We start from the raw sequence: 17,619 nt of genomic DNA on the forward strand, positions 1-17,619 counted from the left end.
GAAAGGCCCAAAATAAGGCCCACATATCCCTCCAGAAATAAACAGAGCCAGGACCTAACACAAAGTCTCAATTCAGGAAGAAAGGCTGGAAGACAAACATAAACCAAAAAAGATTCCCACAGCAAAGAGCTATGATGGAAACAGGGGCACCTAAGAAACAAACCCAAAAGAAAATGACCTCCAAAATATCTACAGTCATCAGTATTCATTAAACATATTGGTCCATCATTTTCTTTGCTTTCTTTCTTCCCAGTTTGGGAATTAGCATCATTTTTGTTTAACAGGAGTTTGTAAAAATAGAGAAAAGAAGGCACCCTATCTATAATTTAGATAAAATTGGAGTTAATTCTTCTTGACATTTACAAGGGCATTCTATCTAGGTCTAGGATTTTTTCTTTTACAAGTTCATTTATGGCTTGGTCAAATTCTTTTACTAAGATCAAGTTGTTTAAAGTCTCTATTTCTTGTCCTATTAATCTAGGCATTTTATGTTTTTGCAAGTATTCATCTATTTCATTTAAATCATAAGATTTGTTGCCACATAATTAGGCAAAATTTCTTTTTTTTAATTTATGGAATAAAACAAGCATTTCCATAACACAGTATAATAAAAAAGATGATTGCACATGAAACTGCAAATGTTATTATGTACAATTTGCTATTCTTTTAAATATACAATAAAGTTATCGTGTAAATTTATTTTTTTTCGTCCCTCTCTCCCACCCTAGAAATGGCTACCATTAGACACAAATATGCATACACGTGTAAAATCATTCTATATATATTTCTATTTATCAGTTCTTTCTCTCGATGCAGATAGCATCTTCCTTCATATGTCCTTTGTAACAATTTCCTTTACTTCTTTGTTATCTTTTGTCATTTCTCCTTTTTCATTTTCAATTTTAGTAAGTTGGTTTTCCTCTTTTTTATCAAATTAACTAATGATTTATCTATTTTACTAGTCTTTTCGAGAAAAAGAGAAAGGGCCCACTGAAGTCCCCAACAATTATTGAACTGCAGTCTATTTCTCCTTGAAGTTCAATTATCTTTTCCTTTAAGTACTTATATGCTATGCTACATGTCTTTAAGCATAATGTAGATCCAGACTTATCTTTTTTAATCATGTCTATTTTTATTACTGCCCTGTCTGAGATCATGACTGCCAACCCTCTTTCTATGGATTCACCTGAGGCATGATAGAGTCTATCTACTTCCTTTTAACTCTGTAAAAGTGGGTCCGGATATGTCATAAAAATAACTTATCTTGAAAAATTGAATATGATGTTTCGGGGGGTGGGGAGAAGGCCTTGAGTAGAACAGAGGACTTCAAAGCATTACTGTTGAGAAAACCAGAGTTGGGTAGAATTTTTGAAAGGCACACACAGGAGGGGCAGCTAGGTGGGTGTAGTGGATAGAGCATTGGCCCTGAAGTCAGGAGGACCTGAGTTCAAATCCGACCTCAGACCAAACACTTGACACTTACTAGCTGTGTGACCCTGGGCAAGTCACTTAACCCCGATTGCCTCACCAAAAAAAAAAAAAGGAAAGAAAAAAAAGAAATGCAGACATAGGAGATGAGTGAAACCCAGAAAGGCAAATACACTGGAGCAACTGGAAGGGACTGGCTATATGATGATAAAGTACTTATATCCACTGTCACTTCAGAATACTACTGTCTTCAAAGGTCAATGAAAGAGCAAAGAAAGATAAACTCAGGATGTGGGTTTGGTTTTATGCTTTTCTGAGTCTGATTTAAGAGAATTTCAAAGGAGAGGAGGAGAAGACTATACAAGGAAAGAAATAATGAAGAGGGAGGAACTTACTCTTTCTCATAACAGGCATGTATCAGAAAAACATATAAAGATGGAAATGTGAGGAGTACAAGCATCCCATGAACCTCTCATGCTGATCTGAGCCAGGCAAAGGAAGGCTGAACACACACAGAGAGTTAAGTGCAGAAATATGTTAAAGTCAACAGGGAAATATGGGATAGAGAGAAGGAAGGAGCAGGACTGGGCTGCTAAGAAAAAGGGTAGATGAGGAGGAAATAAGTTGCAAGCAAAACAAGCTTTAGCTATGGAGGACCGATTAGGAATGCAGGGACCTGGTTTTGGCAAATGAAAGCACTCCAACTACAATATATTTTATTAGTGTGGATCCTAACACCCTGAATTTTGCCACCTTTTCTCCTTGTGGGAACCTTTACTACACAGTTTCTTTTCCGTGCCTGCCCCTCACCCCACTATCTACTTCTCAGGGGGTTATAAAGAAGGTACTTTGTATACCCTGAAGTAGTCTATAAAAATGTGAGCCATAATTGCCCCCCCCTTTTCTTGTTATCACCCCGACTTGTAATTTTAGGCTAAATGTTTAAACTTGTATGCAGAGCATTTCAAGCTGTTGGGAAGAAACATGATATGCAACAAACAAATTCTGTGCTTTAAGCATTATTGCTAATCCCTGGTATGTAAATATTAAAATATGTAAGTAAGTATGTAAATAACAAACTATGCCAGGGTGGTAACATAACACTTCCAAGGCTGATGATTTCTAAAACACTATTTTAGGCTTCAGAGTCAAGAAGACTGGGGTTCAAGCCCATCAGGCACATCTCGGTGCCCCAGGCCACTTTTTAAAAGTGTAAGTTACTAAGAAAAAAAAAATATTGGTGAGGGAAATTTCCTTTTTGTAGAACAAAAAATAGAATGAAAACAAAAACACAAAGTACAAAAGCAAACCACACCCTGGCTCGGCTCCTTTTTTGTTGTTCGTTTTGCTGCTTTTGTAAGCAAATGGCAGGGATGGAAACATTTTCTCTGTTGTACCGAGAAATCAGCGAGTTGAAATCCAGGCGTAATTTAAGATGTGGATTTATTAGCATGCGGCTGCCAGGGTTATTTACATCCAAATCAAGCAGCCCCCATCAGGGGTCGAGCTAGGGTTTATATAGAAAAGAGCATGGGAAACAAATGCGAGGAACACTGATGAGGTAATCCAAAGATGCAGGTGTCTTTGGGGCTATGGATAGGAAAGTACAGGGAGCATACAGGACAGGGAGGGGGATGGATCTTTGAAGTCTCACAAGAGGAAGAGTTCTTGGGCTGGTCAAGGACACCCCTCTCCCTCTGTCTTGATGAGAGCATGCTCTGCAATAAGGGAAAGCTTTCTCACAACACAGGAACTTACTGAGGAATTGGGAGGCTTCCAGAGACATGATCTGAGGGCTGGGGCCTGAGCAGCCCAGCTCTGTGTAGCTGTACCAGGGAGGGAGATAAGGGTCGTGCTGGGGCCCACAAGGAATAACTGCTAGGCACAGGGTCCTGGCGCTGGGGAGTGGTTGTCAGAGACAGTGTTTCTGAGACTAGGGAGAAATTGGGGCACAAGTACAAGCACAAGCACCCGAGCACCCCATCATTACAGGTCAGAGATCACACAAACCAGACCAGGTGTCCTGGCCTCTGGTATAAACATAATTATCTAAAGCGATTATATTGCAAGCTTTCTTATCCATTTGCGTTGGAGGTACAGGCTGTGCTGAGCTATGCAAGAGTACATTTCACTATTGTTTAGATTTAGGAGGAAAGAGGTCTGTGGCAAGATTAAGCACCAACTTTTGCTTTCCATGGCTTAAAGGGCCCTACTACCTAAATGGCAAAATAATGTTCTGTATTACATCTCCTGTTCCACTTCTTCTCTTATCTCCCTGCTACGAGCACCACTGCCAGAGTGTGTTACTTCTTTTCTTTCCTCCCATCCCCAACTTGTTATAAGAATCAGCAAACACTAGGTACCCTATGCCCCACTATGAGTGTCAGATCAAACCAGCAGAGACTTTACAAAGAACTTACAGGAGTAGGATGGCCCTCTAGGTCACAGTCAATCTTCCTCAAGTTCAAAAGATCATCTTGGTTAACATCGCCAGCCTCAGCCCAGGCAGCATACAAGATAGGAGCAGCATGACCCTGCAGAAGAACTCGAATTTGTAAGGAAAGCACTTCAAAGCTTCTAGTGGAATTTGTTAAAGAATCCCAGGAGTAATAAAGTTCACTCATGCCCAAATTGAAGACTTTAAAAAAGTTCTGTGGTCAATAAAGATTTTAATTTAAGAAAATATCACAGGGATTACACTCACAATATCCTTGTAGGATAGGTAAGGACTAGATATCATTGCATAAATTTCTCAGACTCCAGCTGAAAACTAAAATTGTGGGGTCTTGGAAAGAGTACTAGATTTCAAGTCAGAAAACCTGGATGAAGGTGACCTTTCTGAGTATGTCTCATCTGAGTTAAGAGAATCAAAGTAGGAACAGTCAAATTGAAGGGACTGGTGTAAAATAGTACTTGATGGTGAAAGGTTTCAGGTTTAGAGATGCTTATTAAAATCAACATAAAAGGGCAAGGTATAGTCCATTGCAGCTATTAAGACATCTTTTTTCTAGAACTTCATCTGTCTTCAAAGAGCCCTTGTTAGCAGCAATGTCCAGGTGCCCTGCCCCTCTTACCTTTGACAGAATAAATCGGTCATTGCTTGGATTTCCTGGTTCTGTCGGTTTATATTTCATTGTGTAGAAGAACAACACAGACATGATTTCAGCCGCACTGCAGCAAGATGTGGGGTGACTGAAAGGAAAACAATTCTTTCCGTTTTTATACAACACTAAACCACTCATGACAAGTTCTAAAAACTCACTGATCAGCCTGATACAGCACAAGGTTTCTCAGAGTAACTAACAAAAGCCATTTCTCCAGGCCTACGATGACTCCAGCCAGGGGGCAAGAAACCAAGAGCCATTCCCTAATATAAGCTTACTGCCTCTACCACCTTGGACTTTAAAATCATGAGACACCAAATTTGTGCACTGCATTCTTCTCAAATCAAAGAAAACTTTATCAAGCAACAACAGTATGCAAAGCAGTTCCATCTTCTAGGACACAGCTTGACAAGCATCAAGGGTTTGCTCTCACTGGAATTAATCTGTGGCATTTTCAGAAGGCCAGAAATTTATTTCAGTCATATAATGAAACGTCAAATCCACTAGAATGACATCAGATATACAATACTGACCTTTCAGGAAGTACTGAATGTACTGTGAAGATCAAGGATATTTCTCTAGCTTTCTTAACAAATCAATGTGCTTTTAATTGTTTTGTCCTTAGAAAGTTTCTAAGAATGGTCTCTAATACTATATAGGCAAAATTTATGAACAAAAGAGCAAAACCACCACCCCCTTCAAAATCTACAGAAGGAAAAATCCGATCCTGAGAACTGAATTTTATTTCTGTTCACTGACTTACATAAAACACATCATTCTTATTAAAACTTCTCTGCAAAGATAAGAAGGGAAAGGAAGGGAGAGTTCATACATTAGCATTATAAGAGTGGCTACTTGTCGTGTTTTAAATTTTAAAAGTCACTTGATTGGCTGAGAGTAGAATACTACTTTATATTTAGATAAATATTTATAAAGCAAATAACCACACCTTGTACTAAGTACCCCAAGGGTCTGTAAAACTGGACCATCGATTTGGTAAGGAATTTCAGCCTGTACCCAGGTACAGCCTGTTCAGAGAGAAGGTTCTCCTAAATTAGAGAATCAAGATTATCATCAAGGACGCTTCTCCAATTTTTAGAAGAGACAGAGATAGAAGAATAGCTAACACATTGGGTGACAGAGATGCCAAAATGTCTCCACAAACTCGAATGGGCTTGAATATGTTGAGAAGAAATTTGTGGTAGTGCAGAAAGATTGCTAGTCTAAAGACCTAGGTTCAAAACTCAACTCTAATTACTACTAATTACTACAACATTACTACTAATGTAATTTTTTACATTAAGTAATAACATTAATTACATTACCACATAATGGAATTATATAACATTATTACTAATAATAAAAATAGTAGCATTTATATAGTACTTTCCAGTTTACAAAGTGCTTTACATATTACATTATTTTATCCTCACAACCCTAAATGCAAATACAAAATGCTCCATTTGGTATTCAAAGCCCTTCATAACTTAGTGAGTCCCCTTCTACCTTACCAGTCTTCTCAAACCTTACTTGCCAACATGGACTCTTCAGTCCAGTGACACTGGCTTCCTAGCTGTTCCATGAACAGAATACTTCATCTCTCAGCTCCAGACATTCTGTCTGGCTGTCTCCCATGCTTGGTACACCCTCCCTTCTCTGCTCTGAGGGCAGGAACAGTCTTTTGCCTCTTTTTGTACCCCCAGTACTTAGCATAATGCCTGGCACATAGTAGGTGTTTAATAAATGTTGACTGATCCTATTGGTCTGTACTTTCTTCTGTTCTCTTCCATACTTTTTTTTTTTTTAGTGAGGCAATCGAGGTTCAGTGACTTGCCCAAGGTCACACAGCTAGTACGTGTCAAGTGTTTGGTCTGAGGGCGGATTTGAACTCAGGTCCTCCTGCCTTCAGGGCCAGTGCTGTATCCACTATGCCACCTAGCTGCCCCTCTCTTCCATACTTTTTAAATGTTTCATTGATCCCATTTTTAAAGAGGGGTTGGGGGGAAGGCTTCCTGTAGAAGATGGGATTTCAGTTGAGATTTAAAGGAAGCCAGGGAGGTCAGTCGTCAAGAGCAGAGAAGGGAAAGCATCCCAGACATGGACAAGAACCAGAAAAAATGCCCACTGATCCTGTTGATCTGTACTTTCTTCTGTTCTCTTCTGTACATTTTAAATGTTTCATCGATCCCATTTTTTTTTGCTTCACTTTTATTAAGCCCTTCTCTTCCCCAAACCTCCCTCCATTTAAAAAACAAAAAACTTGTAATAACCAAGCAAAACATATCCACATGGTGTCCATATCCAACAATGTATGTTTTTCTGTACCTTTCCATCACCTCTCTGTCAGAAAGTAACATGCTTCAATCATAGGTTCTCTGTGGAGACATGATGGCTCACTGCATTGATCAGAGTTCTTAGGTCTTTCAAAGTCACTTTTCTTTGCAATGTTGCTGTCCTTGTATAAACTGTTCTCCTGGTCCCGCTCACTGCACTCTGCATCAGTTCATACTACCCAGGATTCTTGTGTCATTTCTTACAGAGCAATAATATTATATTACATTTATTTACCTCAGCTTGCTCCCTCATAACCCCACTCCCCCATCCCTGCTTGTTTCCCTGTTGAGTCTGATGTATTTCTACACCAAACTGTTTGTCTGTATGTGTGTCTATACAATGCTTCTTTGTCCATTTCAGATAAGAGTGTAAAGTTCATCTGATGCCCATTTCCCCCACCCTCTCCTCTGTGTACAAAATACTCTGTGGTACTCTTCTTCTACCTCATTTATAAGAAACAGCAAGTCCCATCCTCTTCCTCCTTTCACCCTCCCTCCTCTATCCCCTCTTTGAACCCTGAGAACAAATCCAACCTACCCACCCCCACCCCCACCCCCCTCCAGGGTCTTCTGTCTTTCTTATTCAACTCCCTCAATATCCTTTGAAGATATTAAGGTTCTGAAGGGACCCTTTCCCTTTTAGAATGTTAGCAGTACGTTATCATACAGCCCCTTCTAATTGCTCTAATAAATTTCCTTTTCTAGGTTTCTCTGGATTCTTGTGTTTGCATTTCAAAGTCCTACTCAGCTCTAATCTCTTCACCAGAAATGCTTAAAAGTCCCCTGGTCCATTAAAAAGCCATTTCCCCCATAGGACTATACTTTGCTTTGCCAAGCAAGTTATCCTTGTTTGTAAGCCTGTATCTTTTGACCTTTGGAATAGTATATTCCACGTTCTCCTCTGGTATACAGCAGAAGCTGCCAGGCTTTCTGTGATCCTCACTATTATTACTCCTTGATACTTGAACAGCTTATTTCTAGATACCTGCAGTATTTTTTCTTTGATGTGAGAGCTCAGGATTTGGGCTATGACATTAACATGGATTGTTTCCTTTTGGGGTTCCTTTCAGGAAGTGATTGGTGGAATCTTTCTATTTTTACTTTGCCCTCTGGTTCTGATAGATCTGGACAGTTTTCATTAATGATGTCTTAAACTATAGTATTCAAGCTTTTTTTTTTTTTAGGCAGCTAGATGGCAATAAATAGAGTGGTGGGCTAAACTCGGATATTTACTAGCTCTGTGACCCTGGACAAGTCACTTAACCTGTCTGCCTCAGTTTCCTTGTCTGTAAAATAGGTATAACAGTATCTCCCAGGGTTGGTGTGAGGATCCAATGAGATAATAAATACAAAGCACTTAGCACAGTGCCTGGCACATGGCAAGTGCTATATAAATGTTAGCTATTATTATTTGTTTTTTTAAATCATGGTTTTCAGGGAATCGAACGATTCTGTGATTCTCTTTCATTTGCCTGTTTTCCAGATCAGTTGTTTTTTTATATCAAATTTCTTACGTGGCCTACATGGGAACCCTGTGCTGCCTCCTGAAATGGCCTTGCAGGCTGTGTATGTATATGTATGTATGTTCCTGGCCTTTTTCTGGTCACTGGGACTGGGAGTCTCCCTCTGCACTGGAGTTGGTCTTGCTAGGGGTCCCTTTTCTATTTCCTGTGGGCTAATGGCTGATTATTTGTGCAGTTCTGGGTTAGAAGCCCCTTGCTGTAGTTTCTCACTGAATTTCTTGATTATTGCTCCATGTGGTGTAAATTTCCAGTGCTTAGCACAGTGCCTGAAATATACTAAGCATTTACTAAATGTTTGTTGACTAACTGATTTCAGATTTTTGCAGCAGTAGGTGTAAGGGAGGTGAGCATCCTGCTTTTTCTTTTTTCTATTTCGGCAGCCATCTTAGGTAGAAGTGCCCAAAGGCAAAGTCTTTATCAGAGAAATCAAAAAAATCTATCAAAAGTGCCTCAAGAGTTGCCTTTATCTTAGGCAAGTAGTAGGAATCTCGATAGAAATCCCAAATAAAGGTGATTTTCGTTCTCTCTTTAGATATCTGAGAAAACAGGTTTTCCCTGCCTCCCCCCAAAAGCATTTGAACTGAAACCCGCACCCGTCTCAGAAGTGAATGAAATTATGTGACTAGAAAAAACTAAATATAAAAAATTAAAAACAAGAAAAGAAATAAAATGAATGAAATTAACTGTGGTTTCTCCTTGGAAAGCTGCCAGTCTGCTTCCTTCTCCTTGTCAGGAGGCAACTGAAGTTGGGATGATGCTAAAGCCAAGTCACAGCCAAAGACAGCCGCCCCCAGGAGGGCTTTTCATGGGCCAAAACGTGCCCGCAGCGGGGTTTGTAGGGAGATAAAACTCTTTTCCCACGTCTGGTTCCACAAGGCGGTGACTTAAAGGGGCGGTGGCCGACATGGCACACCCCTTCCCCCCCCCCCGCTCCCATCATCTGTCACCATCCACCGCATCCAACAGAACAATAAAACAAAACATGGGGATGAAGATGGAGAGATCCCCGGCTCAAATGCTAAAGAGCGGACCTTTCGATCCCTCTGCTTGTCCGAATCTATCGATCCACCTAAAATGGGGGAGAAGGGGAGGGTAATAGTAAGGGGAAGGGCAACGGTAAACCACATTCTCCCTTGCTAAACCTTCCCACAGAAGAAAGAATTTGTGACTTTACCCTGAATTGGAGGCACATGTAGCCTGGATGGAGTGGATCCTCAGGCGATTAGCCATGTCCCGGAGGGCCTGGAGGGTCTCCTCCTGAGGCTGGGAATAGCTAGCCATGATGCCGCCTGCTCGTAGAACAGAAGGAGCCAAATTACCCCTTCTTCTCTCTGCGTTTTTTTCTTCACGCCTCCCAGGCCCCTCCTCCTCGAGGAAATGATCTCACCACAGCTGGGGGGTGGCGGAGAAGCGAAGCCCTTGCAGAGTTCAGGACCGCATCTCACTGAAGGAGCCGCTTACTGCGAATGCTGCCAAAAGCGGCTGCAGAGCCAGGGACGAGTTTCGCAGCAGAATTGGCCCCTCGTCTTGCTTTCTGGACCTCCAGAGAGAGGAATTGCAGCCCCTCAGCCGAGCTGCGGCCATGTAAATGGCAGAGGCGAAATTTGAACTCATCTCTTCTGAGCACCGAAGCCACTCTCAGAACACAAACGGAATTGTTCCTAATTCAAATTCAGTTGCAAAGCACACTTTGCGTCACATGGAAATGCATGCCATTTGTGAAAGAGTAAATTCTTCAGAAGGAGGCGACTGTATTGTAATTTTTATATCCTGCTGTGGGATTATGGGCAAGTCACTTAAGGAAATGTTCTTCCCCCATCCACACTCCCAGGAATTCTATTTGAACTTCTTACCTGTTAGGTGAAGTGTGGAGATCAGCGGGGAATACCTGGGGACAGAAGATAAATAAATAATAAATAGTGCAGGACAATTCTGCAATTCACCTCCTGTGTGCAGACTACTAGATTTGCGCGTAGGGAAGAAAACAAAGTTTGGCTTTTGTAAAGTTTACAGTCTAGTAGGGGTGTGTGTATGCCAAGACTTTATAGTTATAATCCAAAATCACACATTTCTAAGTACACTAGAAAGGTGAAAAACCGAGGACTATAAGAAGTTCAATAAGGAAAAGGCCATTGCAGACTTGGAGGAGGGGAAGAATCAGAGAAGGCTTAATGGAGGAGGCAAAATGGACTTGGGTTATAAAAGGTGCATAGAAATGCAACAGGCTCGGGGCAGCTAGGTGGTGCATTGCATAGAGCACCGGCCCTGAAGCCAGGAGGACGTGAGTTCAAATGCGACCTCAGACCAAAACACTTGGCACTTACTAGCTGTGTGGCCCTGGTCAAGTCGCTTAACTTCGACTGCCTTAAAAAAAATGCAACAGGTGAAGACTGGGAAGAGGGATGATCAGTCTCTCAGCTAGTCCTCATTGTGACAAAGCAATCCCTAATTAACTCCTTGTCCCACTCAACACTGCAACTTTTCCAAATCTTTTCATCTTTCCTCATCAAACTTCCCATGGCTCCACTTCCCAACACCTCAGCTTCGAACCTGGCCTCATATTTTACCGAAAAAAAATTAGTTCTCTCTTCTCTGCTCCTCCTCATCTCACATTATCTAGATGCCTTCTACCTTCTTTCACCCCTATCTCAGGATATGGCCCTTATCCTTACCAAAATAGACTTGGTAAATGCACAAAATATGCACAAGTGATCCGTTCCATCCCATCTTGAGTGCAATCCCAGCAGATTGTACCCTCCACCATCCACATCCTCTCACTTATCGTCAATCTCTCCTAGTCTATTGGCTGCCTCCTACTTAGCTGCAAACATATCCATGTCTCCCCATCCTCAAAAAAACTTCAGTCCCTTCATCCATCCCTTCTATGGCTAAACTCTTTGAGAAGGCTGTCTACAATCACTGCCTTCACTTTCTTTCCCTTCACTCTCTTTTAAACTCTCTACAATCTGGCTTCCAACCTCATCATTCAACTGAAGCTGCTCTCTCCAATGTTACTAGTGCTCTCCTAATTGCCAAACCCAATGGGCTTTTCTCCATCTTCATTCCTCTTGACCTCTCTGCAGCCATTAATACTAGCAATCACCCTCTTCTCCAAGATACTTTCTTCTCTCTAAGTTTTCATGACACTACTCTCACCTGGTTCTCCTACTACCTGACTACTCCTCAGGCTCCTTTGTCAGATTTTTGTCCAGGTCACTCTACTATCCACTTCTATTGAGTCTCTTGGATAAACAGGTTTATTTGCTACTGCTATGCAGGATGCTCTTTTGTATGACTAATATTTGTCAGGAAGAGGGTCAACATAAAGGTAGGTGTCATCTTGGGCCCTCTTCTCTGTCTCTGCTATTTATTTCACTTAGTGATATCATCATATCTTACAGATTCAATTATATCTATGCTGATCATTCTCATATCTACATATCTAGCCCTAAATTCCAGACTTGCATCTGCAGCTATATCTTGGACATTTCAAACTGGATATCTCATAGACATCTTAAATTCAACACGTCCAAAACTGAAATCATTTTCTTTCCCCACCCAAATCCTCCCTTCTTCCTCATTTTCCTGTTACTCTCCAGGGTACCATCATCCTCTTAGGTACCCAGGCTTGCAACCTAAGTGTCATCCTCAATTCTTCACTATCTCTCACCACCCCTCCACACATACATCCATATTCAATCTGTTGCCAGGTCTTGTCAATTTTGCCTTCATGATATATCTCTCATATGCCTCTCGCTCTCTTCTAACACCTCTTGCCACCACTCTGCGGCAGGCCCTCATCACCTCATGCCTGGACTATTGCAATAGCCTGCTAGTTGGTGTCCCTGTCCCTCGGGTCTTTCCTCACCCCAATCCATCTTGCACTTAACTGTCAATCCTCCTAAAGCAGAGGTCTGACCATGTCACCAATGCCTCTCTTCCTCCCTTCACATACCCACCCCCTCCCCAATTCAACAAACTCCATTAGTTCTTGATTACTTCCAGGACCAAATATCAAATCTTTTGCTTGAGAGGTTCATGGGATGCTTGTACTCCTCACATTTCCATCTTTATATGTTCTTCTGATACATGCCTGTTATGAGAAAGAGTAAGTTCCTCCCTCTTCATTATTTCCTTCCTTATGTAGTCGTCTCCTCCTCTCCTTTGAAATTCTCTTAAATCAGACTCAGAAAAGCACAAAACCAAACCCACATCCTGAATTTATCTTTCTTTGCTCTTTCATTGACCTTTGAAGACAGTAGTATTCTGAAGTGACAGTGGATATAAGTATTTTGTCATCATATAGCCAGTCCCTTCCAGTTGCTCCAGTGTATTTGCCTTTCTGGGTTTCACTCATCTCCTAGTGCTCCTGTTTGCCCCCTCTCGCTCTCTCCTCTCTCTGTCTCTCTGTCTCTCTGTCTCTGTCTCTCTCTATCTCTATCTTTTTCTCTATCTCTGTCTTTGTCTCTGTCTCTGTCTCTCTCTGTTTCTCTCTCTCTCTCTCTCTCTCTCTCACACACACACACACACACACACACACACACACTTCCCTGGAGCCCCTCTTTCTATGATGTGTCTCTATGCTTCCAGATATGAATTAAAATGAGAAAGTTGGCATAGAATGTGGAGAATGTGCCTTTGCCTTGACCCTCTTCCTCTTCCCTCTTCCTACGGCTTGTCCCCAGGCTCTGCCTCTCTCTGAGCTGGTAATTCCCTCAGATTTTCTTGGCTGGCACCATGCACAAAGAATCCAGTTGTGCCCTTTGCCTGTGGCATAGTTAGAATGTCAACTCCTGGAAGCCAGCCGTGGCTCTGCATACTCTGGCATAATTGAGGGGTGTGAATTTCAGCCAACCAGATTGAATAAGGGCCTACTGAAAGCTTCCTTTCTATCTAGTCTTAAGTTATCACTATCATTTGGCCCACAGCTTTTTCCAGGTTGCCAATTTGATCAGAGTGACAAAATATAAACATTCTACTTGGATCGGGAAAGCATAGTAGGAATTTCATCCCAGCACCAGAGTTACAAAAGTAATTACAGTAATATTCACCCAGCACTTGCCTCCCAACAACCCTGTGAGACAGAAGTACCAAGCCTGTTGTCCCCATTGTACATACGAGGGAACCAAGGCCCACAGAGGAGATGTGAATTCCACACATTTCACATAGTTTTGTTGGCATCAGAAACAACGCTTGGACCCCTAGACATAGCAAACAGCCTCCACCGGTGCATGGAAGTAGATTCCGATTCCACCTTGGGCATGTCATAGCTGTGTGGCCATGGGCCAGTTGCTTTGGAAACCTTAAAGCCCCATAACAAAAGTGAGTTGTTTTTATTATTACGGGCCAGCTAGTAGTATAGCTTGGATGTGATTCAGAATGTGTGAAAGGGAATCCATGTGAAACAAGCCTGGAATATAGAATATAGAACCAGAATATGGAGGATTTGAAACCAAGCTGCAGTCTCACAAACATGTAGCTGTTTCCAAAAGAGCTAGGTAAGGAGGAAAAAAACAGGCATTCTCCTGATGACAGTAGGTCCGTAGCATGGTGCCAGCCTCATGGAGGCCAAGATGAGGATCATAAGAATGAACTCCCATGTCTCCCAAACTTTAGCGTTTACCAAGTGCTTTTTCTCATGACAACCATGCTGTTGTTCCCATTTTACAAGTGAGGAACCTGGTGTTTAAGGGGTGAAGTGACCTGCTCGGGCTCATTAATGTCCAAGTGGAATTCAAACTCTGGTCTCCTGACTTCAAATTTAGCATGCCTTCCACTACACCACATTGCCCCTATGCTGATCTCTCCTGTTTATCTAAGGTTTACAGGACATAAACTGAAGCATCGAATTGGAAGCAGCAATTCCATTCTGGGTTTTGTTGTTTTTGTTTTGTTTTTAGTTGGGCAATGGGGGTTAAGTGACTTGCCCAGGGTCACACAGCTAGTAAGTGTTATGTGTCTGAGGCTGGATTTGAACTCAGGTCCTCCTGAATCCAGGGCCGGTGCTCTATCCACTGCACCACTTAGCTGCCCCCTTAGCAATTCCATTCTGTTGGCTATCAAAGCATGGTAGTAAGATTTCTCTAGCAATTTAAGGGTGGGGTAAAATGCTTTCCAGACATTGCCTCACTTGAGCCTCACAACAACTCAATGAGATAAATACTAAGGTTATCTTTAGCCTCATTTCAGAATGTTTAGAAGATGGCTCACAGTTGCCCCAATATATGTATATACGTACATAGTAATTTATAAATTATATACATGTCCTACTGTACTAATGTGTACATTATAGAATATAAGCAAAGAATAGTGTAGCAGGGGCCTCACCAATGGGAGATCCATTCTGAAAGCATGTGCAGTGTGTTCTACCTACTGTCACACCAATGTCGAAGAGGCTGGGGAGCCTACTTTCAGAAAGATATGATGATGATTCGTTAAAGGTCCCTGCTCCCCAATTGGGAGCATGCACGGACATTCTGTAACTGGTTCCAATCATCTAACCACGTGGTGAAGAGATGGACTTTTGGAGCATCTCCATCTGCCTCAGAGGACGTCCCCCTACTCCAAAGCAACAACTTCCATCAGTACTACCGCAAGGCAATTTCCCCCACTTGCTGCCAGCCAGACCTCCCAAACAGAATATGAAGAACCTCCAGCGCAAAGACGAGCAACCCACACTTTGACCTCAGGCCTTCCATCTCTAGGCATGCCTGTCCCTTGAGGGAAGAAGAAGAGGAAAGTTGGTGGGGAGCCAATCTTCCTTCTACTGTGTAGGTTTGACGAACATCCTCTGCTACACACTTTCCTTCCTAATCTCCACCCATCAGAGGGAAGAGGAGTAATGAAGCTGGGCCTCCCATCTGACCATTTGACCACATACCTCTCATCTCATATTGCACTTGCCTCTCGCCTGATCTCCAGCCTCTGTTGGGAAGAAGAGTGGTACCTTCCACTCAATAATAAACATTCTCATACCTCGTCATACCCTTCACATCCCAGTGATTCTGAACTTCTGAAGATCATCATCCACCCCAAAGTTCCACCCAGTCCTTCTACTGTCCCCCCTGGAATGCCTGTTCCATAGATAATAAACTTCCTTTCATACTAAATCTTTTCCTCTCCTACTTCTTCCATCTACTAGCTCTTATTGAAACCTGGCTCCCCTCTGATGACACAGCTTCTCTGGTCACCCATTCTAGTACTGGCTGCACTTTCACTCATTCTCCTCTGCTCACTGGTTGAGGTGGGGAAGTTGGAAGACTCCTTGCTCCCCACTGCCATTTCCAGATTCTCCTCCTACCTCCATCACTCAGTAACCTCTCTTCCTTTAAGGTTCATGCTATTCATTTCTACCACCCAATCAAAATCCTGGTAACTGTTATCTATAGACCTCCAGGTCATTCCCTTTCTTTCCTCAATGAATGCAGTACAGGGCTCACGATTATTCTCTCCTCCCCAACTCCTGCCCTCATTGTAGGGGCCTTCAACATACATATTGATTCTCCCTGAAACACTCTAACCACTCAGTTCTTCAACTTGCTCACTTTCCTTAAGTGACTGCATCCCACCTCAGCCACACACAAAAATGGTCATACCCTTGATCTTTCTATCACTTACAAGTGTACCACCTCCATGTTCAAGAATTCTGAAATCCCCTTATCCAATCATAACCTGGTGATTTTTCACCTCTTCCTCTGCTTCCCTAACAAAACCCTACTATTTGTCCACATTGGCAATTCCTTGACCCTTCAGTTCTCTTATAGGGCATCTCCCCTGAACTAGCCACTCTCTCCTCTCTTCTCCATCTTGACCCCTTAGTGAAGCAATTCAACTCTAGACTGTCTTCATCTCTTGAATCCTTAACTCCTTTGTTATAGTGTTGATTTTGCACTGCCAAGGCTCAGCCTTGAATCACTCTCACCAATCATTGCCTTTGTTTCCACACACTTGCTGCTGAATGAAGGGGGAGAAATTCACCTACCTATACTGACTAGGACGACTACACATTTATGTTAGGCAATCCTACTATACCTCCCTTGGCAACTATCTATCCCACTCTCCACAGCCTCTCTTCCAAACCTTTTCATCCCTCCTCAAATTTCCTGTGGCTCCCTCTGCCCCTACTCTCTCAGCTGAGATCCTTGCCTCATATTCTACCCCCCAAAAAAGGCCATTCGCCATGAACCCCTCTTCTCCCCTGTTCTTCATCTCACTTGTATGCATAGGCATACAAGTCTAATCATAGGCATCCTTCAGGGCTCTGTCCTGGTGCCTCTTCTTTTCTCCCTCTACACTACTTCAGAATTGCTAATGAATTTATGAAATTATGAAATGGAATAGGTATATGCAATTCTTTGGGTACTTGCTGGGAAAGACCATGATGGCAAAGGGAAATGAGGCTGCAATCACGTTTTAATAAGGCATACAGGGTACAGGGCCAAATGGCAAAGAAAGTTTAGAGACAAATGGCAGAAAGGGTACAGAAGCAGATGGTGTGGAAACAGGGGATACGGTGGTGAAGGAAGGTAGGCAGCACGGGGAAGTGGATGGGGAGGGGATGGGCCACTTAAGTAACTATGGATTAGAGTTGACAGCCCTTGGCAGCACGGACCCAGACAGAAATTAAAGACAGCTGAGGGGGCAGGAGTGTGGGGTATCATTTTTATAGGCCTTTGGTAGGGAACAGACTAACTCCTACTCATGCCACCTTGGGGTTACTTCCTTATTGTCTCAAAGTTGTCAGTAAAGCTTTAATGTTGACCTGTCTACATCATCTCAAAACTATCAGCCCCATTTGGTGTTCTGCTGGTCTTACTGCAGATGTCTGGAACTTATCTGAGATTTACATATTGGGACCAAAAGGCCCTGATAGCAAAACCGAGATGGCTTCCCCAATTCAGCACATATTACCAGGATGTGATTTTTGTTTAATATATGACACAATTTGTAAATTATGCTCCTTGGATCTTTGGGACTGTTTGTACATGACTTCCGGTTTTCCCTTTGCAATCTTAACTTTCTGCTATTGCTACTTCATTCTGGTTACTTATAAACTTACTATGCTGAGGAGAAAATGGGGTCGGGGGGACCAGAACAAGATACAGTTTTGACACAACTTCACTAGAAAATAAAAGGATGGAAATAATTTTTTTTTTTGGCTAGGCAATGGGGTTAAGTGACTTGCCCAAGGTCATATGGCTAGTAAGTGTTATGTGTCTGAATCCAGATTTG

The 17,619-nt window shown here is 42.2% G+C and overlaps 1 protein-coding gene across 1 annotated transcript in view; it reads right to left on the bottom strand.

The window, feature by feature from the left end:
* The window catches only part of TKTL1 (transketolase like 1), a 31,658-nt gene extending 21,902 nt beyond the window's left edge, over nucleotides 1–9,756 (bottom strand). The window contains exons 1-3 of the mRNA XM_020977285.2: nucleotides 9,563–9,756; nucleotides 4,503–4,620; nucleotides 3,849–3,962 (exon numbers count right to left, since the gene is read on the bottom strand). Coding sequence (XP_020832944.1) covers nucleotides 3,849–3,962; nucleotides 4,503–4,620; nucleotides 9,563–9,669 — 339 coding nt within the window. The 5' untranslated portion in view covers nucleotides 9,670–9,756. The remainder of the gene's footprint in view (nucleotides 1–3,848; nucleotides 3,963–4,502; nucleotides 4,621–9,562) is intronic.
* Nucleotides 9,757–17,619: the final 7,863 nt, after the last annotated feature.

This window comes from Phascolarctos cinereus, unplaced genomic scaffold (genome assembly GCF_003287225.1).
Source record: "Phascolarctos cinereus isolate Bilbo 61053 unplaced genomic scaffold, phaCin_HiC Scaffold_8;HRSCAF=390, whole genome shotgun sequence".
NCBI classification, from domain to species: domain Eukaryota; kingdom Metazoa; phylum Chordata; class Mammalia; order Diprotodontia; family Phascolarctidae; genus Phascolarctos; species Phascolarctos cinereus.